We start from the raw sequence: 27,663 nt of genomic DNA, 5'->3' as shown, positions 1-27,663 counted from the left end.
ACAAATCAGGAGTAAATAACAGAGAAAACATTTTCCTGCAAATAAAACACTGGTCATATTTTTAGCTGATAATACATATGTATTTTTTTAATGCACAACTTTAACTTGTATCGAGTAGTTTCACTGTGTGGTTTTTCTTTCATCTGAATACCTTCCCTCCACTAAAGGCCCCACATTAATAGCAAACCTTCGTATGTTCGTGTGCATAAGCAGCAAGACGTTGCTGCAGAAGTCACACTGTGTGCCATACTGAAGAGTGAAACTAACGTCTGCAATGTAGCAGTTGGGAAGTGGTGGGAGTGACTGGCGATTTCTATCAATATAAACAAACAGTTTGTAAATGTCAGCGGTATTGGTGGTTTAGCCTAAATATGCTAGTTGTGGCAAACACTGCGATTAACACTCTGTCATTTTTCTCCAGTGTGTGTGTGAGACAGAGAGAGGAGAGAGAAATAGAGAAAAAGAGAGAGTGGGCAGAGGAAGCATGATGTGACTCAAAGTGAGAAATCCTCTCCACCTCAAAGTAGATTGTGCGTGGGCTTTCTCATGACTGGGGGTTCACCTGCTGAGGCTATGCAGAATCAATAGCTGAGAACTGGGCTGCCGTGCTGCTGAGGCAGCCATGAAGAAGAGCAAAAAGTCCTCTGTCTTGTGTTTTATAAATGATGTCAAGGAGATGAAAGGGAGAAGCGAGAAAGCAAGCAAGGAGAAAGTGAGAAAGAAATGTATAGAGACAAAGCAAGCAGTCTGCAGGGCGAGGTGAGAGGTCATGCTGATGCTGTCTGCACATCCATGAAAGGCTGTCTTTTTTCTGCAGAAGTTTGACTTTAGTGCTTAATGTTGACCTTTGGATGTTTTGCTCAGAAGCAATTACTTGCCATTTCAAAGCCTTCTCACAACTTGGCGTCACGCTCGTTCAGGATAGAACATCATAAGTGTGAGAAAAAAAAAACAGGATGCATAAGTGAGGCAAGATTTCTGTTTTGCAAATGTGTGTCCACGCTGTAGTCTAAAAGCAACGCTCTCCCGCCCTCACTACGCCAGGCAAAGCGCCAAAACCATCAGGCAGTCATACGCCTACCATCAGCTGAGGAGTTGCACAGCAGTCTCATTTCTAATTATACACCAAACAACAGAGAGCGAAGGAGAGAGGGAGAGTGTGGAACATGGAGAGTGTGATTACAAATGGAAGAGAGGCTGAGAGTGCTACTCAGCAGCAAACACAGGGTGGACAAGTTCAGAGATTCAGAGAGAGAGAGGAGGAAAGTAAGGGAGGGAGGGACATCAAATCTGTCTGAGAAAGGTTAACAGGACTGACTGACTGAGCAGAGTGGGAGTGTAAAATGTAAAAAGAGAGTAGGAGGGTAAAGAGAGAGGAAGAGAGAGAAGGAGAAGAGAAAGGGAGGAGAGAGTGTCTGTCTGACAGTCTGTAGAGCTTGTCTGGAGGCTTCTGATCGCTCTGTTATCACCTGCAGCCTGGGAGGAGGACACAAGCCAGGCAGGTGTGTGAGTGTGTGTGTTTGTGTGAGTGGACATGCATTTCTGAAGATGGATCGCACAGAGAGACGGATGCAAGGATGGATGGAGGAACGTGTAAGTAAGTCTTTAAAAATTCTGTTTTATCTTGATTTATGTAACATGTTCTTGTTTTTAAGTCCAGCGAGTTGTGATTCATGCTGAATTCCATCCTGAATGTTCGCTTTAGGGAACTCTTTGCAGATTTAATAAAAGATGTTATATTTAGTTGCATTGCGCTACATCTCCTTAGATAGAAACATCAAGCTGTCAGTATATGCAAATAATCAGATTGTCATTATCACGATGGCAGCAAACACACGCAACTGTGTGTTTACAATACATTTCCATAGATTAGTGACCTGCAGTGACCTCATCACCTCATAAGGTTATTCAGCCTGGGTAGCTTCACAGTGTCGGGTCTGATAGGGCCGTGATGCGATCACACCTGTGTGCCGGGCACTGTGAGTAAGCAGCCCACTCCTCCAAGCTTTTTTGAATGAATTTCCATTTTCACTGTAGGTATTTAACTATCTATGTATGTGTCATGCTATAATGCTCACACAGGATTGCCAGTGTCTGAACCCCCGCACCCCCCCCCCCCCTACACACACACACACACACATTATAGAGAAGCAGCTCATATCAGAGCCTGTCGGGCAGAGTGAAAGAGGTCCATTGAGCAGCTGTGCATGGCTGGGATGATGGCATAATGCCGGGCATTGAGATGAGCTTTGCATCGAAAGGCTGTAAAAGTCCCGCTCTGCTTTTGACTTCGGTCAAATAATGTGTCAATGTGAGAAACTGTTGTGTGTTTGTGTGGTCATAAGGTGCTTATATTTAGCCCCCCTTCAGTGAACTGACTCACTGTTATGCATGCATGTAAGGAGGATGATGGGGTTTAGCAGCTCGAGGTGTTGGAGACCACTTCAGTCCCATGACAAGAAATGCATGCTTTAACATCCTGCACCCATTCAGTCACTGAATACACACACTTGATCAAACAATAGTATTAACCTTTTGAAACATCTTTACACAACTCTTAGCTTTGCATTGTTCTAACTCCTTCATTGTATGACCACAGTTTGCAGTACACCACTTTGTAACCATAGTTACTTTTCTGCAAGAGACGTGGTTACTGTCAATCACACTAGTCTTTATAACAGCAATCGGTACTTAAATCGTTGAGGTTCTAATAGTTGTAAAAGCCATTTATGATCATGTTGGCATGTTTATATATATTATATATATTGTTTGGATTTATAATGCAATATTTTATTTCGAACACTTATTGGTGGGAATTAGCTGAACAGTGTATAAATAGGGTCATCTGTGACCAGAAAAGGGGGCACAGGTGGACTAAGAGCAGTTTAGGACTACAGAGCTACAGCTTCAACCCAACAGCAATTGGAAACCTTGTATTGTACATTCTCTGCAACAAATTTCAAACTAAACCTCATTCAACAACAAGAACACCCTCTGTTTGTCTCAGTGTAAGATCACTTCACTGCTCACCTGTGCACACAATGGCAACCCGAATATAAGACATTGAAACACATTTATTGTCATTACAATTGTTGTGTCACGAGGATATTGGCAGGCAATGAATAGGTGGTGCATTATTAAGTCATATTTAAAAGAGAAAGAAAGAGAGAAAGAGACTGAATAAATAATCCAGATTCCACCATTGGCGAGGATATCAAGTGCACTGACATTTGTTTTTCTTTTACTTTTCAGAATCGTGACGACCTTGGACCTGACTATCCACAGCGCTTGCCAAAAGACTGGAGTTTGTGTCACGTGACCACAACACCTCCTCAGCTTCTGCAGGAAGGCATGCAGTGCCTGTGTGAGTGACAGGCAGAGCGGGCCAATGAGCTTCCCATCGAACCCAGCTCTGGTCCCGGACAGGGACAGACTCCCGCTCAAAAAGAGGGACCAAAGGCCGAGCCCGCCTCCGCAGCAGCAGCAGCATCAACAGCAGCAGCAGTGTGATGCTGTTACATTCAAGGCACCTTACCCTTACAAGGGCCACAGAGACTTTAAGACGAGGCACACGGGCCCCTTCCAGCCCGTCCCGAGGAGGGTTCCTGCGCTGTACCAGCCCTGGATGCACACTCACCCCTCCACCAGGTCCAAACCTCACAACCTCTCTGCATTCAGGGATCATCATAGCTTAGCAGAATGGAGGGACATCAACCCCCTGCACCCTGGATGGGCCTTTCCTCCCCACTTTCAGCACCACTTGTCCGGCACTCCTGCGCTCCACCTGGGCCATCCACTCCCACCCCCCAGATTCAGCCCAGCGTCTCTGATCAATGAGGGTTTCCAGAGGGTGGGTGGAGGGTACGGCTGGGAGCAGCTAAAGACATTAAGGGACAAGAGTTCGATCGCAGAGAGGCACAGCAACGGAGGAGTAAAGGGCCATATGTGAGGAGAAAAGACAGGAAAGTGGTGCTTTTTCCCAGGGGTGAAAAAGCACCACTTGAGGACCAGATGCACCAACACGACGTGACGCACAAAATAACAAAGGTTGTCAATCATCCCTTCTCTGGACAATCGTTTGTACGAGTATCACCAGATAATAACTCAAGCTACATCTCGATGAAGGAGGATCAATCAAGATCTTCTTCCCTCCACTCCTCTGAGCAGACTTCCTCTTCCTCCCCTAACAATTTCCCCTGGCTGCTCCCTCACTTTGTCGCCGGCTCTCTGATCGAGCTGAGAGACGGGCGGCTGAGGAGGGTGGAGCACCTGCAGACAGAGGACTTCCTGCTTGGAGCGCTGGCCTGTCCCGACTTGTGCCTGAGCAGCTGCACGGTGCAGAGCATCTCCCCGTCAGCCTCCGCCTCCTCCTCCTCCTCCTCCTCCTCCTCCTCCTCCACTATCTCACGCTTACTCATCCTGCTTCACGACCAGCAGTCCCAGGTGAAGGGAAACCTCTGTGTAGTGTTCACCATTCACAGACACTTCACATGTAGCTGCCATTAGTTTTCTTATGTAATATATCATGGGGGATGCCGCCTTGGTATTTATGTACTACTGAATGAAAGTGGTTTCAATATATAGCACACATTAATCCCAATTCTGAGTCTTTTTAGACAAGACTTGTAATAATTTACATTGTTCTATAGTGAGCAAATACAACAAGAATTCATTCTACTAACAAGTGGTTTTTATGTAGCTTGATGTACCATATTCCTCTTTGCCGTCGAACTCCATCCCCCAAAAGCTATTTAAATGCCAAAAACTAAGTGACAATGAACATGTGCACTCCCCCAGACACAGTCCTTGTGCCAACATACAGTTTTTCACACAGTTTGTGTTAATTTGCAGCTAAAAATAGTCCCCATCTGCACCACGTACTCATGTTTGTGTAATGTTTGCTAAAAACATCACCCAGCAGCCTTTTCTTAAACTTAACAACTGGTAGAATATGAAGTACTTTGTAAGGAATTGGGTTTCTTTAATGGCGGCTTGTGATTTTAAGTTCAGTTTTGAACATGTGTGTTTAGTTCTCTCACTAATGTAAGATACACTTTTATGGAGGAAACCTTTAAACAAAAAAATGAAATACTTTGATTGGATAGATTTTCTTTAAGAATGTGATTCCTTAAGGCCTTTATGATTCAACATTATTTCAGTGAAACCAAAATACAGAAGCTATTGACATTTCATCATAATGACAAGACCTTAAAGGGGCAGTTCAACCCAAAATAATAAATATTTTTCCTTGTTTTACCTGTTGCTCTAATTATCCATTTATAAAGCCTCTGCAGTGTGATTCCAGGCCTGGATGAATAGCTTGTGCTCACTTATTGCGAGGTGTAGTTTAATAGGAAGAAAAAAGTTACTGCAATAAACTGATTACAACGAGGTCTGTGGATTATCTTGATTAACCAGTGATCATTTCTTTGAAGTCACATTGTTATGTTATTAAATGGAGTTCGAGCACCACAGGGCAGATGCCATTTAGTTCCATAATATTTGAGAGAAGGCAGACATCTCCACTGCCACTATTTCCAACATATGGCCGAAACAACCTCGATTGAACTACAGGTAAAAGGAAAGTGTGTTTTTAGGATGAACTATGCCTTTGACTGTACCTATGATCAGTAATACATCAGGAGTATCAGAGGGAACTGTGAAAATAGCTCATGAATGCATTTATTAAATGATTAGCATGTTTAGAAAGTCCCTGGTCCAGTAGCACCCTCTAGTGAACGTGTGTGTAGCTGCGTTCCTGTGTCTCACCTCCCTGTGTCACCCTCCTCCAGGAGCTGGTAGATGTCTACGTGGAGTACCCGTTCTTTGTGCGAGGGAGGGGCTGGTCCTCCTGCAGCCCCCTGAGGACGGCCCGTCTCTGTGGCCTGCATTGCCACCAGCTCAGCGTGGGGGACATCTGCCTGGCTCTCACCCCCATATCAACCCCCCAGCATCCCCCGTCAGCCACCCTGGAGCCAAAGATCTCACCCATGAAGTCAGAGGGAGGGTGTGTGTCCCTGAATGCTTCACAACAACTTCCCCTGGCGGGGCCGCAGAAAAAGGGAGAGGCAGTACGCAGGAGACACTGTTCGGCCCCTGAGCTGAGGGGCCCGGGGACTAACTGCATGAAGTGAGGGGGTGTTGCTGTTTTAAAAGACAGGAAGCATGTCGGTCTCTTTAAACTCTGCTTTAATCAGCCTATATTTACCTTCTTTCTACCTCCTGAATCATATCTGTGCTTTCTGTCGTCTTCTGAATTGTATCTAAGGAGTGAAAGGAAGGATAGGATGAACTCTCAGGATTTCTGAACTTAAATTTGCATATTTGTTAAGGTAGTCAGGGATTAAACACTGGATATTTAAGTTGAGTTAAACTAAATTGTACATCTAAGCTAATTTTTGGGGGTTTTATTATTGAACGCAGTTCTGACCAAATCAGCCCACGTTGCTTTTTAAAGCACAAGAAATCACTCCCTCAGGTCCTTCACTGCTTATCATATCATTTAAAGTTACATTTATTCCGCATAATCTTGTGTAAAACTTCTCTTTCATCATTAATGAGGTTTTATTTGGAGTAACTGCTTGAATGCCAGAATCGTTTCAGATAGTATAAGACCTTGGTTTGAGATAGCATCTGTAGGATTCAGTTTTACGCTTCTACCTCTTTTTTCTATTTAACATATATATTTAAGGTCTTTTTAACGGTGTGGGCTGTGTTGTGATGTGCTGTGTTGTGATGTGCTGCGTTGGAGGCGCTCAGCTTCTCAGTGAATGTCAGTGTGAATGCATCTGCCTGGTTGTTGTTGCACTATATTGTATCTGCTTTGCTTTTGTACTGAAGCTACATTTTGAATGGCCTGTTCTTAAGAGAGGAGAAGCTTGTGCCATTCAAAGCACTTCAAAAGCACAATCGGTGAGTACGCTGATGTGTCGGGACCATTGTAGGTTTACAGTAACAGTACAGAGCCAGGAAATGGGGGGGGGGGTGTCATATTTGAAATCAACATTTTATCTTAAATTAACAAGAAATCACAAATTAAAAGAGAAAACCCTGATTTATATTTATTCTGATTATGAAGTCATACATTTGTACAAAAAAAAACTGTTGAGATTAAAGTCACATGTCCTAAAAAGAAAGGTTATTTTCCTTACTTTAAAAGTAAGAAATTAATTCTGACTTCAGCGATTATTCAACTTTTTTGTCCCAAAAATTCTTGTTCATCTCGTAATTTCCCCCCTAGAATATAACCCCCCTTCCCCTAGCCGCAGGTTCTTCTCTACAATGAACCCAATGCACAATCATAGTACAAGGGTATTTGTCAGCTTTCCTCCTGAGTGTTAAAATACAATGAAATTGAGCAAAATAAAATGCAGACCATGTGAACTCCACTATGATGTCCCAGTCAGGGCAGGCGGGTTTGGTGACAGATTGGGTCTTTACCTTGTGAAACGATTTACTCTGTTAAATAAAAATGTGTAAAGTTTCTGCATATTTGTGTCTTAAATCTCTAAACAGCAGGGATTCCTCACAACATGTTGGTAGCCAACGTTCAATGCAACATTATTGAGGGCAAATAAGGTTAAACACACACCTGCCTTTTCTTTTATTGTTTCCATTTATTTAACTACTAAAAATCGGACTCGAAAATCGAAATTACAGTTTCCCCTTTGCCCACCTGCAGCTGGCCAGACACCCGGAGGCAGCTGCAGAGGTGGTGCACACCCTGATGTCCGTCTCATGAAGATGAATCACCGACATCTCGCAGATTGCACGTCTCTCACATGCATCGTGCTGCACCAGGAAACTAGATCCACGAGGCAGGCCTTCCAGTCCAACACTGTCATTAACAGTCTCAGCTGCCACTCTTCACTGAGCTCCTCGACACACGCGAGCTGCCAGATGTCTTACACCTGACGTGGTTCTAATATCCGGCTGAACAACCAACGCTTTTTCTTTTCTCTCATCAGAGAAAAATTACTCCAGCTGTGCTTCAAGGAAAGGTGCAGAAGTTCAACAGGAAGATGGAGATTTTAAAGATTCACAAGCTGTAAAATCAGGTACTTAATGCACGTGTCCACCCAGGCAGTATTTTATATTCTAAATGACCCTTAATTTAAATACAGATGGATGTGTTTTCAATGTTTTACTCTCAGATGTTCTGAATGTTTGGTTTGAGTCTTTGAAGTAGCTCCACATTAGTCAGAGTCCTGTTAGTGCACTTTTTCTAGTCAATCTCAAAGGAAATGGAAACAAACGCCTTTGTTCAACCTTCCTTTGTTACTACAAGTTCAGATAGGTTTGTGGTAGCGGTTAATACTGCATGTGAGGCTCAGCTGCTGCTCATAAAAACAGTACTCCATATTAAAGCTCGTCCTGTGGCAGGAGCTCCCTGATGACCAGCCTGTCAATCATCCCGTCTCTGGCTCTTTCTCTTCTGCCTTTCTTCAGATTTTTTCACAAACTCACAGGAGGGGGGTTGCAGCAGTCAGTGGCAGCCGCAGGATCTGACCACCATGTTGCGGTACTTCTTCAGGATGACGTTGGAGCTGTCATCAAAGTAGAGCACGGAGATGCCATGGAGCTGGGTGGGGGCGCAGCAGGGCTTAGGCACCGTGTCTGGGTTGATGAAGTGCACCTGTGGACAGAAGAAGCATGAATTAATGCTCACAGGAAGTGGAAGCAGTGGTGAAAGTGCCTGTCATCATGATAGAGGCTGTTGACTGAGGGACTTACCAGAGTTTGCACGATGGCGTGATTGGTGGCGTTCATGTAGGAGTTGAGAGGGAAGGCGCATTCTCCCTCGCAGTAAAACGCTGCGTAGCCCTCGGGTGCTATGATCCAGTCCTAAAAACCAGCAGCAATGGTTAGCTAGATTGTCACTTTAGGACATCAAATAATGTGAAATTGAATTCATTGAGATAAAAAAAAAAAGTCCTCAGTCAAACCTGCCATCCCAAATCTCTGAAACTGACATACAGCTCATGCTTTTTACAGCCTTCTTTAGCGAGGCCGAGGTTATCTGAAAATGGAAACAAGTATAAGTACACACAAGGAAGTAAACAAACATCAGTCACACTGTCTCACATCTATAGTGCATCAGTACCTTAAATGCACTCTCATGCTGCACCTCAAGACTATTACAGGTTAAATGTCCTGCTAGACACAGAATCTTAACTTATAAAACACAAATTATATATATCGAATTTTATTTACCCTCAGTTTGAAAAAAGCTATGCAATATTTGTCTTAATAATAAAGTTTATTTTATTTGTTTACATCCAATACTTTTTAGGCATTCTTCATAATAATCCCTCCTAATGTGATGTAGATTATTTTAAATGCATGCATTACACCAATGAACTGAACGCCAATTTAAATCATTATTAAAACGCATGCATTATTATTAATATGTACTTCACTTGACTTTTCACAGACAATGATAACCTTTGATTTTTCTTCATATTTTTTTTATAATGTAATGTAAATATTTACTGCAGCTGATTGTTGAGGTGTGTGTTGGTGGATAATAGTAGTCTTAATGTTTTATAAGTCTAATAATCAACCCCTTATCATCTAGTAACTAATCAAGCATTGTCGAGCATCTATAGGGAACTTAAAATTCATTAAAGGTAACATCTATAAGGTTTCATGAATGTTGGTATAGATCCTGAAGCACATGAAGCGTTATGAATGCATTACATTTCCCTATGAAAGACCAAAAAACACACACTAGATGTGTTTACTATTAAAGGGACACTGCCAGTCAAACCATGACTAGAGTCTGTGTTGGTGCGTTGTGAATTGTCTGGGCACCTGTTGCAGCCTCCACGGCCTTCAGTGCATCTTGGACAGTCTTCTGGGGTTTGGAGCGGTTCCCATGGCGCCCCTTGTGGCCATGTGCGGATCGGACGCCGCGGAATCGAACCTCATTGGCTTTGAAGAAGGCGACCATGAAGGGCTGCTTGTCCTGAGGCCCGCTGCCCGTCACCAGCCCGGCCAGACGGGGGTTCCTCCTCTGGCCTACAGAGGGAGACAGGGGAAACATAACCAGTGAGTGACACATATCTTAGGCTCTGCTTCACAGTCATGTGTTCATTCTAATACACAATCATAACTTGAACTCTGTAAGAACCCTCAAATACATTCACTCAATACACTCCTTTTCCCCATTGGAATAAAACAGCGTTAAATAATTTCTCCAGACAGGGTCAGTTTCTTGCTGTCATGGACCCCTCTGTGTTGTGGATGTGTGTTACTGACTCACCAAGGCTGTCCTCCAGCACCAGCTGCAGCCCGAGGTTCTGCTCCGGGTTCACCAGCCACAGGTTACTGGTGACGGTCAGGTCAAAGAGCAGCCAGCCCTCCTCTGCAGCCCACACATCACGCTGGTCCAGCAGAAAGAGCTCCACTTCACTGAGAGAGGACAGGATGTCATGAATTCAAGGCTTTTTGAGGCTACAAGTATTATCCAGATGCAGTATTTTGTTAGCGATCTCTTGTCCTGTAAATTTGAGCAGATTCATTTTCAATCATCAAATGAACGTAAAGCATGTTGTCTAAAATTGCTGTCATGCATTTTACATAAATATACATTTAGTATTTAATAGGCCAAAAAATGCAAAGCTACATTTGTGGTCTTGTCATAGCTACAGCAAATTATTATTCAAAATTGGGTTTCAATGAAACAATGCCTTTGACTTTAAAAAACTAACTATTGGCTTGGAATAATGTTGGAATTGTTTTTCAATATACATTCAACCAATTTTAGGGCAATGCAGCAGAAAAAATAAAACACTACATGGAGCCAAGAGGTTTTATGGCCAAACAGAGGAATGTTGTTGATAAGCCAAGTCAGACACCAAACCTTCGTCCAACTGAGAACGTGTTTCATTTGCTCACTGAGGGAAAATAATAAGAGAATAAAAGGTTACATAAAGGATGCAAATGGGTTGTATAAAACATAAGTTTATGTTCACAAGTTTAAAAAAAATATCTTGACAGACACAAAAGTCCCAGTCATGATGCATAACCCTGAACCATGAATCCACCCTCATGAACAGCCATCAAGAGAGCATGTCGTTACATCCCAGATGAAAAAGTCCTCCTATAGTGATACCGGCAGTCTTACGGCAGACTCCACAGACAATAGCTTGTTTTACAGACAGAGTGTCAGACCCTCAGGCAGACGTCTGCCGCCTGCTCGTCTGTGAATGACAATGCCGTTGCCCTTAACACCGTCATCAGCCCCGCTGTCACCAGAGGAGACCTTTTAAATCTGCCCGTGCTCATGATCCCTGAGAGTTTATAATGCGGGTGGAATAACTTTGATTTGTAAGAAAGAGAGGGATCTGTGGGGTTTAATTATTCGACAATCTCATAATCTGTCGTGTTGTTAGCAAACTTGAGATGCGGTTTGAAAACAGTGTGAGAGAACAGAGGCTGGCAGACAGAGAGAGAGATGGAGGACTGACTACCTGTGTAAGAGAAAGAGAGTAAGCTGACGTCTGGAGGGTTGACAGTGCTATTTGTGGTGGGAGCTGCTTGTTATAAATGCAGGTCTCCTGGGGACTGTCCCGCTCTGACTGTGTGAGAGTAAACCCTCTCTGGAGAGAGCCGCTATGTTTCTGTAATTGACATTAATGTCTGTGTAAACAGCCTCGGCGCTGACACGAACATCAGCAGAAATAAGCTGTGAGGAAATGTAGACAGACACAGCCAGAGCGGACAGATCGGTGTGCACGTACAGTAGCAGCCTGACAACCGGTGTCCACAGTGAGCACACAGTAGCATGACGTTCAGCTAAACTGCTCTTACTTTGTCACTAGCACACAAGGATAATCTAGTGTAACAATAAAACCAACTTCTATTAAAAAGTACTTAGAGAAATAAAAAATATATTCCAAAAAGATTATCAATGTGATCAAACCAACTCTACTTATTTAAATCAAACCATTTCTGCTAAAAAGGTTGTCCCCATACAAAAGACTGCTTTGTCAATGTTTCAATGGAATCGTTTTTCTTCCATATTAAAAGTCACTATTTGAGGATTCAGGTTAAGGTAGTTGTAGAAGTAAAGCCTTAGCCAACAAAACTATTATTTTTCTATTTAACTTTATACTTCAGTAAAAATAAGTTGGGACATAACGTTGTTAAAATAAGTCAACATTAACTCTTGGTTTTATATGGGACACTAACAGCTGTCTGCTTGGTGAGTGTACTGTTTGTTTAAAATGGGAGTAAATATATTGTCCTCGAAAAATAAATATCCACCAGCAGCATGTGTTAGGAAGTGAACTCCACTGAAGAAATGGAGACAGGTTTGTGAAAAGTCACATTTTTAGCTACGCTAGCTGCATTCGTCCATGATGAATCCTAATCACAGTATGGATCTCCATGAGGGGGACACAGTTCCAAAATACCTTTTCCTATTTGTAGTTTGAGTAAACCGATCCCTTAATGCTAAACTCCACTGAGGAGATCCAAATGATATACATATGATACAAAGGGGTTAATCCAATCAAGGGTTATAAGCCGTAAAGAAAACAACAGAGTCTCGCCTCAGCGGATCAATAAAGGGTTTTATCTTATCTGAAATGTGTGGAGTAGCTGTAGAGAAACACCCATACCTGTTTGGAGGCTTCTCCAGGACCTGGTACACACTGACTCTGAAGGTCTCGTTCTCGAAGCGTTCCTGGACGAAATTCTTATAAATCCTGAACTCTGCTGCTGTGACGGCCTCTCCCTCAGGAATACGGGAAAGATCAAATCGGAATTCTCTTCTGTGCTGCTGGAGCAGAAGATCCTGATCCTGATCGACTGAAGAATAAGAAGAAAAAGAGACCAAAGAGATTAAAAACCAACACCTGATTCATCAAACAATAATTATGTGCACTGATATAAAAGGCTGCACAATTAGAAGAAATAAGCTGTTTTGATTATTTTGACTGATGTTGTAATTGGATTTAACTTTCACTTTTAGATAGAGTGAACATTTCTGAAACATCGTTCACATTAGCATTAAATACGAATATTCAAAAGATCATGGTTGGATTTGTAAGAGGATCTGTACCCAACAAGGAGTGTTTGTTATGTATGTAGGAAAACCTTTTTAGGCTGCGATCTCTTTGCAATTCAGAATTACATTTTTACCAAATAAATTACATACGATTTTTGATTAATTGTGCAGCCCAAAAAATTGCTTCCGACCCTCAGTGGGAACGTTTGTACATCTAAGGAAATTGCAAACCACCGTGAGTACAATCAGATGGTAAAAGCAGTCGGCAGTTGCATATCTGTCAAAACTGTCGCCAAATCAAACGTTGCTCTGATGTGTGTCACTCTGCCCACATCTCGGAAGTGCTGCGTCAAAAAATAGGAAAAGTCCTGCTTCCATGAGTAAAGTGATTGATCTAAACATCACTTAAATGTGCCATACGTGCCAGTGTGTGTGTGGGGGGGGGGGGGAGTAAAAACACACGCATGGCTCAGTTTGGCTCCCGGTTTAAATTGCACACATGTGCTGACCACAAGAAAAGGCCCGTTAAGGCACTGCCCGGAAAACCACAGCTGCCAGTGTGCTTCTACAAACACACTCACATAAAGTATAGAGAGACTTAACTAACAGAGGCTGTACCACCCACACATCCCTGATCAGTATGCCATGGATCTCTGGGTATCAGAGGTGGAGAGAAACTCAGTATTACACCAGGAATGTCCTTAAATAGAGTCATAAGAACATTTTACTGGTATATATATTATATTATATAATAATACATCTCTAATATTTAGTTACCTTCAGATTACCAAACAACATCAAATCTACTGATTGTGTAATTAATAAATCAATAGCTAGATTCGAGTTTAAACAGACAAAAGAAATGCATCGATAATAATAGTCCAACAATAAATGTGACATTGGGAATAATAGGTTTAACTTTTGCAACTTTAAGTGTATTTGAGAGATAAATATGTTGAACTTTTATTTGATTTATATGAATCAGAGTATTTCTACACTGTAATATTGCTACTCTTACTGCATTTTAATATCCAAGTGCTGTGTTTTCATTGTGATTGTTAAAGTAAAGCAGCAGCAGCTGATGGCACAATGGGGTTCCCAGCCCACCCTGAACAAGCTGAACCTCTCCCACTCAGACTTTCCAAAGTAACGGTGGTCAGAAAGACCCCGAAAGCTTCCTGAAGCCTTCCAGTGTTGTGTTTTTACAGCGTGTGTGTTTGTCCTTGGAAGGAGCCGTGGAGGTCTCTGGTGAAGGTGTGCGGAGCGGAGCGGCGATTAGTCACCTTAAACACATCCTGCCCACTGGCATACAGCATGACATCATCCTGACATCAGGCTGCCTTCCCACTGATGATGGCCCACTATTGTTTCAGAGCAAAGACCTCAACACTACAACCAAGAGCTTTTTTCTGTAAACCCACATGGACTCAAAGTCTTCTAAAAACATTTCTAATGACACAAAAACACACACTTGGTCGTTAAGAGCAGTGCATTCTGAACCCTGCTAGTCATTCGTTTGACCGCAATTAAATGCTGGAAAGGAGCGAGGGCTGTTTTTATGAACGCAATAATTGCTTGTAAGGACTTGGTGTGTTTACGTTAGGGACCATTAGCTGCAGAGATCAGACTTCAGATATGCAAACTTCCCTCTGGGAGGCATTTCAACACTTCACATTACTCTTGACACTGCAGGGCCACACAGCCACGAAACTATCATTAACCTCTTGCTATTTTATAGTAACGTTTTTGTTTGTTTTTCACAACTCGGCATGGGTGGTTTGAAGCTGAAAAAGTAAGAAAAACTATGGCTTTTGTGAATCACAGTGACTGTTTCAGATTGTTTTCAGTCAAGCTCAGACTTTTATTTACTACTGATTAAAAAGACATGTTAATCTTTAACGGAAATTCACTTTTTCTCTGTTTCAAATGTATGAATATCTGCATGAGCTGATTAGTTTGACAGTATTGCTTGCAGATTAGTTGCCTTTGCTCGACAAATGTTGCACCTATGCATACAGAGGGGAGTTTAACGTGTTTATTTTGCACACATTTTTAAATAATGAGAAAGCTAATGCGATTTTCTGGTGGGCCAAAAGAAATTCTTCGTGTGATCTCCTTATGCTTCCAACAGATCAACTTAAGCAGGACAAACACATTTCTTCTCTCTTGTTCTCTAAAACACAATGAACCTTCTGTTCTCCAGCGACACGGTCATGTCAGGAGAGCATTTTGCACTCTTTTCTGTTTTAATGAAAGCCATTGACATTTCTTGTCATTAAGCGTTTTCCCATGCTCTGCAGGTGTGTTGTGGCCAAAGCAGGAAAAAAAAAACATAATGAACACAAGTCTGCTTGTCTCCATGGCAGCTACAACTTCAACAGCGGTAAACAAGATGAAGACAGAGCTGCTACAGCTGATAAGATTGTGTCAGCCCCTGCATTAAATGCACTGTATTCCTTTATAAACAAAGAGGAACTACTAATGTGCAAAGCAAAAGCAGCTGCCTGTGTAATGTTGCATGACAATGAGGAGAATGCTTCCTGCTGGTGATGCTGAAGAACGACCTGTGGTTTGGCAATCCGACTGAAGTAAACATGTGCAGCCGTGTACATGTGCCTGTGTGCTATGATGTGATACACTGTGTCTGTGTTGACGACACAAGCTCTTTAATCCTATCCAACAAAGGAAGAAGGGAGTGAAATGGTTATCCTTATTCTTTGACATAAATCATTTAACTTAAATGTTATGACATTGTAGGAGTCTCTCAATAAAAGCACTGATAAACGGCAGAGTTTGGTGTGATGTGAACTAGCGTGGGAGCATAAGAGTTGTTATCTTCAACACCTTTTTAGTAGACTTCTCTTAGTCTGGATTCCTACAATGTTCATCGTCTTGGAGTTTTTTGCCAGTAGAAAATGTATTCCCAGAGGTATCCTCTTCTCCAAAACAAATGGACCCGGTAATCAGAATAAATAAAGCACTTCTGTGTTGAAGCGTTTTGCACTGACAATTTTCGGTGGACAAATGAAGTCCAGAGGGGGCTACGTGCTGAGATGCTACTAACGTTTGCAATACTTATTTCTCTAAATATTCAGATGTTCAGGTTTTTTTTATAATGGGCCAAAATATCAGCAAACCTAAAAAGTTTAACATAAAATGTGTCTCAAAACTGGATAATATGTCTATTTATGGCAGCTTTTGGTGGACAAACAATGCAAATAGAATAGGGGCGAGTAACGGTTGTAACCTTGTGTTACATTTTGGAAATCTCTAGGTTTGAAATGTAATGTAAACCCTCAGAATAAAGTTGAGAACACAACTCAAAAAACTCTGTAACATAGGTTTAATCATTTAAGTCGTTTTGTTTTGAAGTAGTTACGTGATGTCCTTATTACTGAGAATATGAGACTGGTTAATCTTTAAATAAAATAGTCATCTACAATATTATTCTGCACTCTGTCCACCTGCAGGATATACCTGGGGCTGGGCATTTCTACAGCAGCTCCCCTCACACTGGAAGCTGTGGTCTTTGGAAGGGAAATACCATAATCCACTTCGCTCTTGAAGCGATCATTCAGACCACCGAGTTAGAGTCACTGCAGCGCATTGTGCAAGCCCCAGCTAAATACTCTGCCAATCATCAGCACAGGAGGCCGTGGTGGGCTTGAGAGCAAAAATAATACATTGTGTCCTTTCTTTAGTCCTAACTGTACAAGATCAAACTCCTCAGAAGTGGAACCACATAAATCTGCTTTGAGTTTTCAGAAACAATGTTTCCAGATCTCATTAACTAAAGACCTTAAGTTCATGACTGAGTACATAAAATGTAATGTCGATTTATTTGCCGACTCCAAATGTTTTGTATTAGCAACACATTGATGGGCTGATCGAGAAGAAAGAAACTCTAAATGGGTCATTAGTTCAATCTCAATAACACCCAGACAAAAGGTTAAAGGTTTCTGGAGAGGAACACAGATGAACTAACTTCATCATTGAGGTTGACCTCTACCCTCCTCCTGAAAGGCATAAAGAAGACATGGGTTGATTTTGGATGTAACCACATCCGGATAAGAGCCACAGGCACCGTGCCGTCTGCTGCTTCACTATAGTGATATCAGAGCTGCCGTAGGATCTCCAAGGGAAACAAAGGCAGGATTTGCCTTTTATAAATTCAATAATGTCTGAGTGAGCCCTGCTCTCACCTGTGACCCATGAGATTTACGCCGCCTCAAACAAACAAAACAAACAGACACATAAATGCAGGAATGCCGTGCACACACACATGCCCCTGCACTAACAGAGGTTACCACAGAAACATGTGTTTGGATGCCGTTTGTATCTTGATCTTATAGTCAACTTGTCTCTCATTCCCTAGGGGTTTAGAAATGCCCGTTCAATTCATGCGAAACAGAGCCATGCTAAAGCCTCTCCCCCAGAGCTTTGAAGGGATCCTGGGGAAATCGGATACAGGCATGTTGTCATAACACTTACAGCTCGGAATGCATAATGCCTGATTTCAAGTAAGGAAAGTGATCTAAAAGCCATAATGTCAGAGACACTGGCTCACACACACACACACACATGCACACTCTTAACTAATGCACTGGTATTAGTGGCTTTGTAAGACTTGGTAATGGAAAGCATTTTAATCCTTGGATCTTAAGTTTATACAACGAGAAAAACAGAGAAAACGAAATCACTTTCCTTTGATTGGATGCCATATTTATTCTTTCCTTATTTCATCAATATTTTAATATCCTTGCATCTTAGTGTACCCCTGTATTGTAATTTTGGCTACGTTGTTTGGAGCTGTGTGCTTAATTTTTGTTCAAATCAAATTTCCATTCGGGATAAACAAGTAAACTATCTTATCTTGATTTTGAGAAATATTTATAATGGTTTATGTTCATTAATTATCATCACAATGTAGTCCCTGTTACACGATCCATATACTCTCAAACAAATAGTATGATAAAATAGAAAGAATGTGTTATAAGAAGGGTAGAATGTAAATTTACCGAGATTGACAAAACTCATCACCGTGTCTGCGTCATCCAGGAAGCGGCTGTCCTGCGGGGTCATCATAGGGGAACCCTGGGTGGGTAACACGGACTTGTAGTAAGAGTATCCGGGCGGCTGTGAGTCTGTGGAGATGGTGTTGTACAGGTCCAGCATGAACATCGGGGCCGCGTTGTGTTTGGTGTGGACGTGCGGCCGCGGCCGGTGCGGCAGCCCCAGGATGGAGAGGATTTCCCGCTGCATCTCCCTGCGCTCCTGGCTCCGCAGCCGCCGCTGGATGAAGCTGGAGTGCACTTCGTTGTCCGCGGAGAAGTTGGAGAAGGCGACCTGAGTGGCAAACACGCAGTAACTCCACGACAGGAGCGTTGTTACCGTCGCCAAGATGCGTGTCTCCATTTTACACAGATTTTACGCGCGACTACAGTTGGAAGAGAAGAGTGGAAATGCGAAAGCTACATTAATGGCTCCTCCACTAATAATAGGAGTAAAATAACACTACCTTTATCAACTCAGAGTATCATTGCCTCATCATCTGCTGGTCTTGGTGCGATTCGGCAGTGCGCTCCTCTTGATGGTAACTTGGGAATGGATTTTTATTGAGGCGTTGTGTCTGGGGAGGGGCTGGAGGGGTTTAAAATGGGATAAACCATTGGAAAGATTTAGAGAGTGTGTGTGTATGTGTGGGGGTGAGTCAATGAATAGGGCGAGATTGGCTCCTTGTCCTATCATGAAGAGCACTTTTCTGTCTTGGTAATAGATAGGGGTGTGGACCTTTCAAACCAAAGTGTCCCATCACTTCATCCTTTGTTGGGACATGATTGTTGGGCCAATGATGAAAGTGGACGAAATATCTCATTAGCACACCTTTTCTCTGGTAGTCTCTTCTTTTTTTAAGTAGCAGTTCTGTTGTGAAAAACAACATAAAAATTTGTTTTGCTTTTAAATCTTGAAGGTTTTAATTTATTGCACTGTGACTCAATACTGTGCACATTCCAACACTAAGTTAAAAAAAAGCCTAATGATGAGTCTAAAGGTAAAGAGGGGAAATCCCCTAATCCCTTTTTCTACGCAGACACCTTTGAACTCAAACAATAAAGTCGGGCCCACCCTAATTGTGGAGGGGTTTGAGTGATCAGCAGTACAGGCACGTGAACAGACATGCCAATAGCCCCAATGAAGTACTACAACAATGTGCAAAGCACACCAATGTGACTTTAATAGAGAGTTAATGGGGGTGGGTGTAAACAATGAAGGAAAAGGCAACAATCCGAGACTGAAGTCAAGATTATACGTGGGTTTTACTCTGTTTTATGGAAAACGATGAGTCGATCTGCACATACAGCTTGAGGAAGTTAATGTGTCATAACCACAAACTGAAATGGCCCTTTACTATTGTGCATGTCTATATACTGAACCATGGAACAACCCACAAAAGGGACTAAAATCACACAACTACATTTCCACTTGCCCCGACTAGTCATTTGAGATGTTTTTTTCTGAGCAAAGGTCACTTAAGCTCCCTGCAACCTCATGAAGTTCTTCTTCACTACAAACATTTGACAAAATACCTTGTAACTACCTCAGATATCAAACTCTGTTGTGCTCAAGGACTCTTCTGCAGAGTTAATGCATCTCAACTGGTCCTATAGCTGACAGTCTAGCCACATCATCTTCCCACGCAGTAGATCTGAAGGAGGTTTTACAGACTCACAGTAGCATCACTGTAGATTAGCTGTAGTCTCAACCTTAGGAATGTACTGAATCTCATAATTTGATTCATGCACCATATTCTACTAATTTGCTTAATGTTTACTGACTGAGTCCAATAAAAATAAATGATTACATCTCCCATTGGAGCTACAACCATAATATGTGTCACACTGTTTGGCTGCACACAGCAGATGAATAAGTACTGTAAACTGCTCTGTTTGTCCATATTCATCAGGATCTGTTGTATTGTGAAACTGCAGGTTCATATTGATCCTGCACCACAACAAATCCCACAGGGAAAGTGAGTCAAGTTGTTTTTCTAATTTCATTCAGATTATGTGTGCATGCAAAATTAAATAACAAGGATAACCTGCCTGGTTGTTATCAGGTCATGTAGGCTACTTTACTTGAGTTAGTCCAATTGATGCCATCTTATAGATATTTATAGTTAACTACATTTCAGTTCGAAATATTATAATATAATAACTGAAGGTTTGTCCCTCAACAGGCGTACAACCCTGTTACTGAAACCTTTGTTATTTGGCAGAAGAAGTTAAAAAAGTGTAAGTCAAATGAAACACAGGAAATAACATTATCAAGCCATGTGCTACTGCCATGGGTAGATCAAAGCTCTATCGTATTCTTTCAGTCTAGAACAAGTGTGGCACTCTTACCCACTCAACCCTGTTACTCACATTATCACAATAAGACAAATTCAATTCAAAGTTATCTTTCTTTAGGTAAATAACTAAGTTTGCCCTTGACTTGAAAGTAGCATTACATTCTGCAGCTACCATGAATTCCTAAATGATAAAGCTAAAAATAAGCATTGATTTATAAGACTATAATTCAATAAATCAGTAGGAAATAACAGAAACAGGGTTGCGCAACAGCAGTACAATTTATTATTTTTTAGAAAGATTACATTTTTATAAATAATTTAGCATAATCTCCATGTTTTAAAATTGTCCCAGATTATGAATTCCTTTTTTTGTTTATTTAAAGTTGATTGCTATTGATTTTAAAGTTCTAGCCCCCACTGATCGCTGTTGAAAAGCAACAAATAAAAGATCTAATAGAAAGTGTACCATTGATGCCTGAGCTGATCATTTTGTGTGATGCTTTACTACCTGTTTTTATAAAATACATCTAAAAAAATAAAATAAAATAAAGGATTCATTTTTTTTTTTTAAGTTTTGATTTCTAAATGTCCTCCAATTCTGGAATGATAAAGGCTTATTATTCATCAACTGCATTATTAAAATATTCCCATAAATCCATTAGCCTAGCTAAATGCTAACACCCTTGAAGTAGCCATTCTACATGAGAAAGCCTACCATATTACTTTTGCTACTTAAGACTAATTCAACAGGCTAACTTATTTTAATAATGTATTTTACATTCATTCAATTTTGAATCTTGTAGTTCCCTGTTGTGTTACTTTTGCTTTATTAGGCAAGTAAAGGATATATGAGTACTTCTCCAGAAGGGATAAAGTATGGTGTGCACTTCACTGGTATTGTGCATTACTGTGGCAGACAGGTGAGGGAACCAGGGATAGTTACTGAGTGGACTACAGACGGTGAGGAACCACGGTTAACAAGCCATCACTGTTTCTACCCTGCCCCTGTACTGGGTAAACTAGCAAAGCCCAGACACTCACCTGAACTGAGCAGTAGACATCACACTGTGAAATTCCGTCTGAGTGTCTTGCAGTCAGGCACTGCCTTCCAGCGCTTACTCTGGTCATTGCATGCTTTACCTTTACCAGGGTCGAAAATACGTCACCAAACTGCGACATACGGAGGAACTAGCGCCACATTTTCGATGCGCCCAATTATATTGGCATTTTCAGCGTTTAGGCTCATCGCCATCATTTAACATATCTGTGGTATGTATATTATTCTCAATATAATACGTTTCTCCACATGATGTAATGTTTAATACGATGTTTGATTTTGCAGCCGAAATAGCATTAGCTAGCTGCCACAATTTGACGGTTTCTAAATTAAATTAGCTAACCTTAGCTAACGCTGTTATTTGTTGACCCACCCAACCTAGAAGCACAACACGCACTAAAGCGTACTTTAAAAACCACACATGGCTAAAGTGCTCAATTGTTTGCATGTTAACATAGTAGCTAAAGCTATCATTTAGAAGCCAGCTGCAGTTATTGGTAAATGTGACTTAGCTTGAACATTAGCATCGTGTTGTCAAGTGGCAAATGTTTTGGTTTTTCCTGATACCTTACCTAAGTCGTCATTGATAAGCTTGCTAACTGAGTGCTATGATAAAGGTCTTGGTAATGTTTTTTGTAATGTATCATTAGCTACCTCACGTTTTAAACACGCAGTAGTTGCTTGCTTTCACGCCCTTGTTTGGATTCAACGCTACATCCAGTATGCATCACTTAACTTTCGTTACCTATTTCAACGATGTGTCTTTTTCTGATACCAATGAAATTAAAACCTCCTGTCTTTCTTCTCTCTCAGGTGTACATTGGCGTTAAAGTACTATGAGTTTATTTGGGACAACATCCGGGTTTGGAGCAGGGGGGACAGGTGTCTTTGGAAATGCAACTACAGACAGCCACAATCCTATGAAGGTAAATAAGCAGAGCACAAGACAAAAGCTTTGATGTTAAAAACTGTTGTGGTGGCTGACTGAAAACTGTGCCTTCGCCTGTTAATGTTTTTCTTCCTTTTGTTGTGTAGGATGTTGAAGTGACTTCACCTCCAGATGACAGCATCAGCTGTCTGGCTTTCAGTCCTCCCACCATGCCAGGGAACTTCCTTATTGGAGGATCCTGGGCCAACGATGTGAGCTTTTTATTCAATCTCAATGTTTATGTACAATTATGATAATGGTGTTCAGTTGTAAATTGATTTGTTTGAAGAGTTTGGATGATCATTTCAATATGAAGTAGTTTGATTACAGTTACAGTTCAGAAATGTCTTGTCACACTACTTCTGAAATGCATATCAGTGTATATTATGCTCACTGCTCACGTGCAAACATAGTCTTTTGTATATTGTAACCTTAGGTCCGGTGCTGGGAGGTTCAGGACAACGGACAGACTGTCCCAAAAGCCCAACAGATGCACACAGGGCCGGTGCTGGATGCATGCTGGAGCGACGTAAGTCTCATCACTCAAAGTAATTCAAGCTCAGTAGTAGATGCCGTCTGATGGACAGTGGAATAATTTATGATGTGTTATTCTCATTATCCAGGACGGGAGTAAAGTCTTCACGGCTTCCTGTGACAAAACAGCCAAGATGTGGGATCTTAACAGCAATCAAGCAATGCAGATTGCACAGGTTGGATAAGAGTTTACGGATACATTTTGTTGTCATACGAATGAAACAGAATTATTTTACACCTTGCACCATTTCTCCTCTCAGCACGACGGCCCGATCAAATCAATCCACTGGATAAAAGCCCCGAACTACAGCTGCATCATGACTGGCAGTTGGGACAAAACACTGAAGGTACAACAGAAAATATCAATGCATTGTTTTCATTCTGTTTTTGCATTTAGGGTGCTAAGAACCTCTAAAAAAAAAAGATAACAAGCCAATGAAAATTGACTAACCATTGTATTTTCTAAACAGCTTTTTAGTGAACTGCCTTTTCAGTCACCTCCGGAACATTATTGTTATCAACAATTGCCACTAAAGACTTTTCTCCTTGATTTATCTCACTTTGTGATGAGAAACATGACAACTTTTTTGTTTTTAGTTCTGGGACACCCGCTCTCCCAATCCCATGATGTCTTTGCAGATGCCAGAGAGAAGCTACTGTGCAGATGTTGTAAGTTGGATATAAGTACAATATCAATTGTAATACTTGCTTAGAAGATATCTGAATACATCAGCTTTTGTGTGTGATTTTTAACCTCCCTGTCTGTTGTATGCAGGTGTACCCCATGGCAGTGGTTGCCACAGCTGATAGAGGCCTGATAGTGTACCAACTGGAGAACCAGCCCTCTGAGTTTCGCAGAATAGACTCTCCTCTCAAACATCAGGTGAATTTTCCTCCTCCATGAAAAATCTTCTCTTTGTCCTTTCACACTCCTTCTTTAATGTACAGACAAATTAACGTTTTATTGACCTATTTAATATAAAGTTAGGCTAGCCAAATTACATTTACTTGTCACGTATGACTACAATACTTTTCTACCCTGGTTCTGCAGCACCGCTGTGTGGCCATATTCAAAGACAAACAGAACAAGCCCACAGGCTTTGCACTGGGAAGTATCGAGGGCCGAGTGGCCATCCACTACATCAACCCTCCCAACCCGTAAGTGTCTAAAACAATCAATTTCTACCAAGTGAATCATTTTTTGTAGTCATGCTACAGGTTGTTATTTAAGGTAGTCAAAGTACAATCATTGTTATTTAGTTTTTACATAATTTAAGAGACACTGCTCTTACTCTCAAAGCCCTGAAGCAAAAAAATGACATAAATGTGTTTCCTGATTCCTTTTAGAGCCAAAGACAACTTCACCTTTAAGTGCCACAGGTCGAATGGAACCAACACCACCACTCCACAGGACATCTACGCTGTGAGTGCTTCTGAATTTCTAACTGTATTATATTTTACCTTTTTTCAGGAGACATTTTGCTTGTCCTAATAGGAACAATCTACATTAGGATTTAATGACATTTGTGATAGATGTGCCGGGTTTAGATAAACCCGGCACATCTAAAATTCATGGAATTAATGTGAAATTCCTACGTTAGGTGCTTTTAGCAGTAACACATGTATTTAAAAAAAATGCACTTCCTTTAGCACAATGTCCAATATCTCAGTTCAATATTAATGTGAATTTTACTTCAAATGATTGTGGTTTACATTTTGTTTCATTTTTCATACTCTAGGGCTGCAGCTATCTATTATTTTAGTAATCGGGTATTCTACCGATTATTCCATCGAGTAATCGGATAAGGTGTTTTAGGAGAGTTTTACATAACTGAAGAGAGAGAGAAAGTATGTTTAATTAGCATAATAACACGAATGGAGGTCAGGCTTTCACAAATTGACAGCAGCATTATATTTCCTGTGGTTATTTTCTTGAGCAAATTTTAGCTAACTTAAGGACATCCTAACCTGTTGCCACCCTTGATTTACGTTCTAAACTAGCCATTGCATTCAGCCATAATTAATGTACACACTGTCCTATCCTTTATCCCAACAAGCAAACATAATGATAACGATTTAGTTACTTTTAATGCTAACGTTAGCGTTACCTTGTGTCGGGTCCGCTCTGTGGAGTACTGTTGTGGTACTCGAGTTCAGTTTTGCAATGGATACACTGTAACAGTTTTTTTCCCTTTTCAGTGTGTAATGATCCCAAACTTTTGACAATTGATTTATTTTTTTTCCCGTCTCTTCCGTTCCCTGCTCGCTGTTTTTTTAATTCTGCCATTTTGACTTAAGCGCCGCCAAATTACGTTTCTGTCTACTTTACGTCAGTCGTCAGAGCGTCTATTTCAACGGCTCTGTGTCCGGAATCAACACCGCATTGTCCCACTAATGATCATCCTAGAGAAGCACAGAGCACCGCCGTTATATAGAACTAGTTATGTGGAAACGAAGCCTCGATTCAGAGAATTTGCATCGAGGAATGTGGGTAATTGAGTTGTTCGAGTTACTCGAGGAATCGTTTCAGCCCTATCATACTCACTGTTATTTAGAGAGTATATAAATAACTAGCCTCGTTAAAATATTTCCTCATCCCTCACCTACTGATTACCCTTGTGCTCCCATCAGGTCAATGCCATCTCCTTCCATCCTGTCCACGGCACGCTGTCTACTGTGGGCTCAGACGGGCGCTTCAGCTTCTGGGACAAAGACGCCCGCACCAAGCTGAAGACCTCTGAGCAGCTGGACCAGCCCATCACTGCCTGCTGCTTCAACAGCAATGGCAACATCTTTGCATACGCCTCCAGTTACGACTGGTCGAAGGTAAGAGGTGTAAAATGTTGACAAAAGCAGTTATCAGGTGGTGATCTCGCTACCATAGTTAAAACTGTGGGCATGCAAATAGTTTGTGCCTTTTCTTATATTTTCTGTTTTGCTTTGTTTGTTTTTTTATTCCTAAGGGACATGAGTACTACAACCCCCAGAAAAAGAACTACATCTTCTTGAGGAACGCTGCTGAGGAGCTGAAGCCCCGGAACAAGAAATGGTGAGAGCAGATTATTTGAGGCTGCAGTTATTGTACAGGGCTGCCCCACTTCCTGAATACCCATGTGAAACATATTGGGGCCTTCAAAGGCACCCCATGATACATGGCATGCGTGAATATAGGGAGTTGCAATACACATGATCTGACAGGTAGCCTAATTGTATGGTAATGCGCTGACCTGAGTGAAGACATTTTTAAAAGCAGGTGTAGTTGTTGCTGTAATTGTGTAAACCAGCTGCATTTGCATTTTTTACAGTCGAGAATTTTGAGAGGGAGCCAGCTGGTTATTGAAAAGAATGTAGCTTGTAGCCAGTTAAGCTTCCCAGTGTATTTAATGGCATTAAAAAGTGATATTGTACAGTTTGTTCCGTGCAAAAAAGGACATTGCGAACACCCTTTTGGAAAATAAACAACAATGTTCCCTCAATGTTCTTTGTGACTGACTGCTTCCTCCTGTCTCTAGATTCGTCGTGCCAAGCCGCATCTCTTGTGGGAAAATGTGGAAGTCCTGCTGCTTTAGTGTGTGTAAACGCTCGAGACAGACTCCCTCCTTTCGGCACCTGGACCAATGGCGTGGTGCTGCGTACTGTGCATGGACCAATCAGAGGAGCCTACCCAACCTGGCATTGATGATCTCTGCATGACACTTGCTCATAGAGGTCATCAAATAATGGGATGGCTTCATGTGTCACTTATTTTGTTGTTTCAATTTTTTTGTTTTTGTCTATCTGTTCATTTTTTACAGCTTTCCAAAGACTTTTCATTGTCCTCTGATGTGCTGTTACTTCATCGTTAAGCTCCATGAATGAAACTGGGATGTAAAATAAAATAGTGCGTACTATAAGATTTGAACATGTTTATTCCAACCTAAGGGAGGAGGATTTATTGCTGTATAAATGTTTGTTGGGGATTCACTGAACTGTATTGTGCATGCGAAACCATGAACCACTATCTCATGTTTCAGCTGTAAATCTATTCATCACGTGGGTCTCTTACACTGGAATTATCACAATTTAGAAACTATAAACGCTGGACAACATCTGTATCTCCTTGACTCCTCCTTTATGCTTGTTTTACCAAAGATAAACAGCAGGTGGAGCTTTTTCTCCTTTCAGTCTCTCAACTGCAGCAGTTACCTGTTAAAGAGCTGAGGTCAGAGAGCTAGGCAGGACAAATGAGATCAAAGCATGGCACAGGGCTTCTTCATCCAGGTTAAACCCCTTTGACAGGGATACACAGCTGGAAATTGGGGGATTCATCAAGAGGATATGAATGAGGCAGAACAGGCAGCTACAAAGGCAATGTGTGAAAAGTGAAGCAGTTCATAGAGGAGAAGGTGTGAATTAAATGCCTTTTTATTGAGGTCATTAGAGTATCACCTCACTGTTAACCTGACCCTTAGTACTTAGCCGTGGATCTCCAAGGCTTCCAGGGCGGGAAGATTTGCCACTGCCACAGTTCACCGGCTCCTTTAAGCTTTCATGGGGTGACACTTGTAGCACTCCTGTAGACCCCTGTCTCCTGTACTGATTAAACATTCTGATCCAAGTTCCCTTTAACCTATTTTGTTCTCACAGTTGAATGATCATAACTGAAGCTGAATTACTGTCTTGAATAATCACAGGAAAGTCAAACTTATTAGTACCTTTAAGTAAGCTTACTGTTGGATTGACCTGTTGCTTTTTTCCCTCTGACCTGCACAGAGGTTATCAGTGTTTGTGGTAGCATG

The 27,663-nt window shown here is 41.5% G+C and overlaps 3 protein-coding genes across 6 annotated transcripts; 2 read left to right on the top strand and 1 right to left on the bottom strand.

The window, feature by feature from the left end:
- The first annotated feature begins 1,168 nt into the window (after positions 1-1,168).
- LOC134882928 (ataxin-1-like) lies at positions 1,169-7,489 on the top strand. 2 transcript variants are annotated; one of them, XM_063910959.1, is made up of 3 exons: positions 1,169-1,593; positions 3,253-4,443; positions 5,793-7,489. In XM_063910959.1, the coding sequence occupies exons 2-3, from the start codon at positions 4,012-4,014 to the stop codon at positions 6,132-6,134; spliced, it is 774 nt and encodes a 257-aa protein (XP_063767029.1). In that variant the 5' UTR covers positions 1,169-1,593; positions 3,253-4,011; the 3' UTR covers positions 6,135-7,489. The 2 variants fall into 2 exon arrangements, with proteins under 2 accessions (XP_063767029.1, XP_063767028.1); XM_063910958.1 differs by having other exon boundaries at positions 1,169-1,597.
- On the bottom strand, positions 7,036-21,501 carry LOC134882926 (bone morphogenetic protein 7-like). Of its 2 annotated transcripts, none has more exons than XM_063910953.1 (8): positions 21,408-21,501; positions 18,034-18,361; positions 12,627-12,816; positions 10,265-10,413; positions 9,814-10,020; positions 8,946-9,019; positions 8,734-8,844; positions 7,036-8,635 (listed from the first exon to the last, which is right to left on the bottom strand). In XM_063910953.1, exons 1-8 carry the CDS (start codon positions 21,492-21,494, stop codon positions 8,486-8,488), a joined length of 1,296 nt encoding a protein of 431 aa, XP_063767023.1. In that variant the 5' UTR covers positions 21,495-21,501; the 3' UTR covers positions 7,036-8,485. The 2 variants fall into 2 exon arrangements, with proteins under 2 accessions (XP_063767023.1, XP_063767024.1); XM_063910954.1 differs by having other exon boundaries at positions 18,034-18,655; positions 21,408-21,474.
- On the top strand, positions 21,378-26,979 carry rae1 (ribonucleic acid export 1). Of its 2 annotated transcripts, XM_063910957.1 has the most exons (13): positions 21,382-21,635; positions 22,237-22,349; positions 22,459-22,563; positions 22,788-22,880; positions 22,975-23,061; positions 23,146-23,232; positions 23,483-23,554; positions 23,661-23,768; positions 23,937-24,043; positions 24,233-24,308; positions 25,517-25,711; positions 25,849-25,934; positions 26,398-26,979. In XM_063910957.1, coding segments are annotated over exons 2-13 (1,107 nt in total). In that variant the 5' UTR covers positions 21,382-21,635; positions 22,237-22,259; the 3' UTR covers positions 26,399-26,979. The 2 variants fall into 2 exon arrangements, with proteins under 2 accessions (XP_063767025.1, XP_063767027.1); XM_063910955.1 differs by lacking the exon at positions 26,398-26,979 and having other exon boundaries at positions 21,378-21,635; positions 25,849-25,938.
- The last annotated feature ends 684 nt before the right edge of the window (positions 26,980-27,663 follow it).

The sequence above is a fragment of the Eleginops maclovinus genome, chromosome 20 (assembly GCF_036324505.1).
Source record: "Eleginops maclovinus isolate JMC-PN-2008 ecotype Puerto Natales chromosome 20, JC_Emac_rtc_rv5, whole genome shotgun sequence".
In the NCBI taxonomy this organism is placed as follows: domain Eukaryota; kingdom Metazoa; phylum Chordata; class Actinopteri; order Perciformes; family Eleginopidae; genus Eleginops; species Eleginops maclovinus.
Note: the sequence above shows the minus strand (reverse complement) of the source record. Positions and strands in the feature narration are given on the sequence as shown.

Coding starts and splice junctions, on each gene's coding strand:
- LOC134882928 (XM_063910959.1), top strand. CDS start 4,012: ATGCACCAACACGACGTGACGCACAAAATAACAAAGGTTGTCAATCAT. Junction 4,444..5,792: donor TTCACGACCAGCAGTCCCAG/GTGAAGGGAAAC, acceptor ACCCTCCTCCAG/GAGCTGGTAGATGTCTACGT.
- LOC134882926 (XM_063910953.1), bottom strand. CDS start 21,494: ATGACCAGAGTAAGCGCTGGAAGGCAGTGCCTGACTGCAAGACACTCA. Junction 12,817..18,033: donor GATGAGTTTTGTCAATCTCG/GTAAATTTACAT, acceptor CTTATTCTTCAG/TCGATCAGGATCAGGATCTT. Junction 9,020..9,813: donor GGCCGTGGAGGCTGCAACAG/GTGCCCAGACAA, acceptor TTCCATTTTCAG/ATAACCTCGGCCTCGCTAAA.
- rae1 (XM_063910955.1), top strand. CDS start 22,260: ATGAGTTTATTTGGGACAACATCCGGGTTTGGAGCAGGGGGGACAGGT. Junction 22,350..22,458: donor ACAGCCACAATCCTATGAAG/GTAAATAAGCAG, acceptor TTTGTTGTGTAG/GATGTTGAAGTGACTTCACC. Junction 22,881..22,974: donor TGGATGCATGCTGGAGCGAC/GTAAGTCTCATC, acceptor CTCATTATCCAG/GACGGGAGTAAAGTCTTCAC.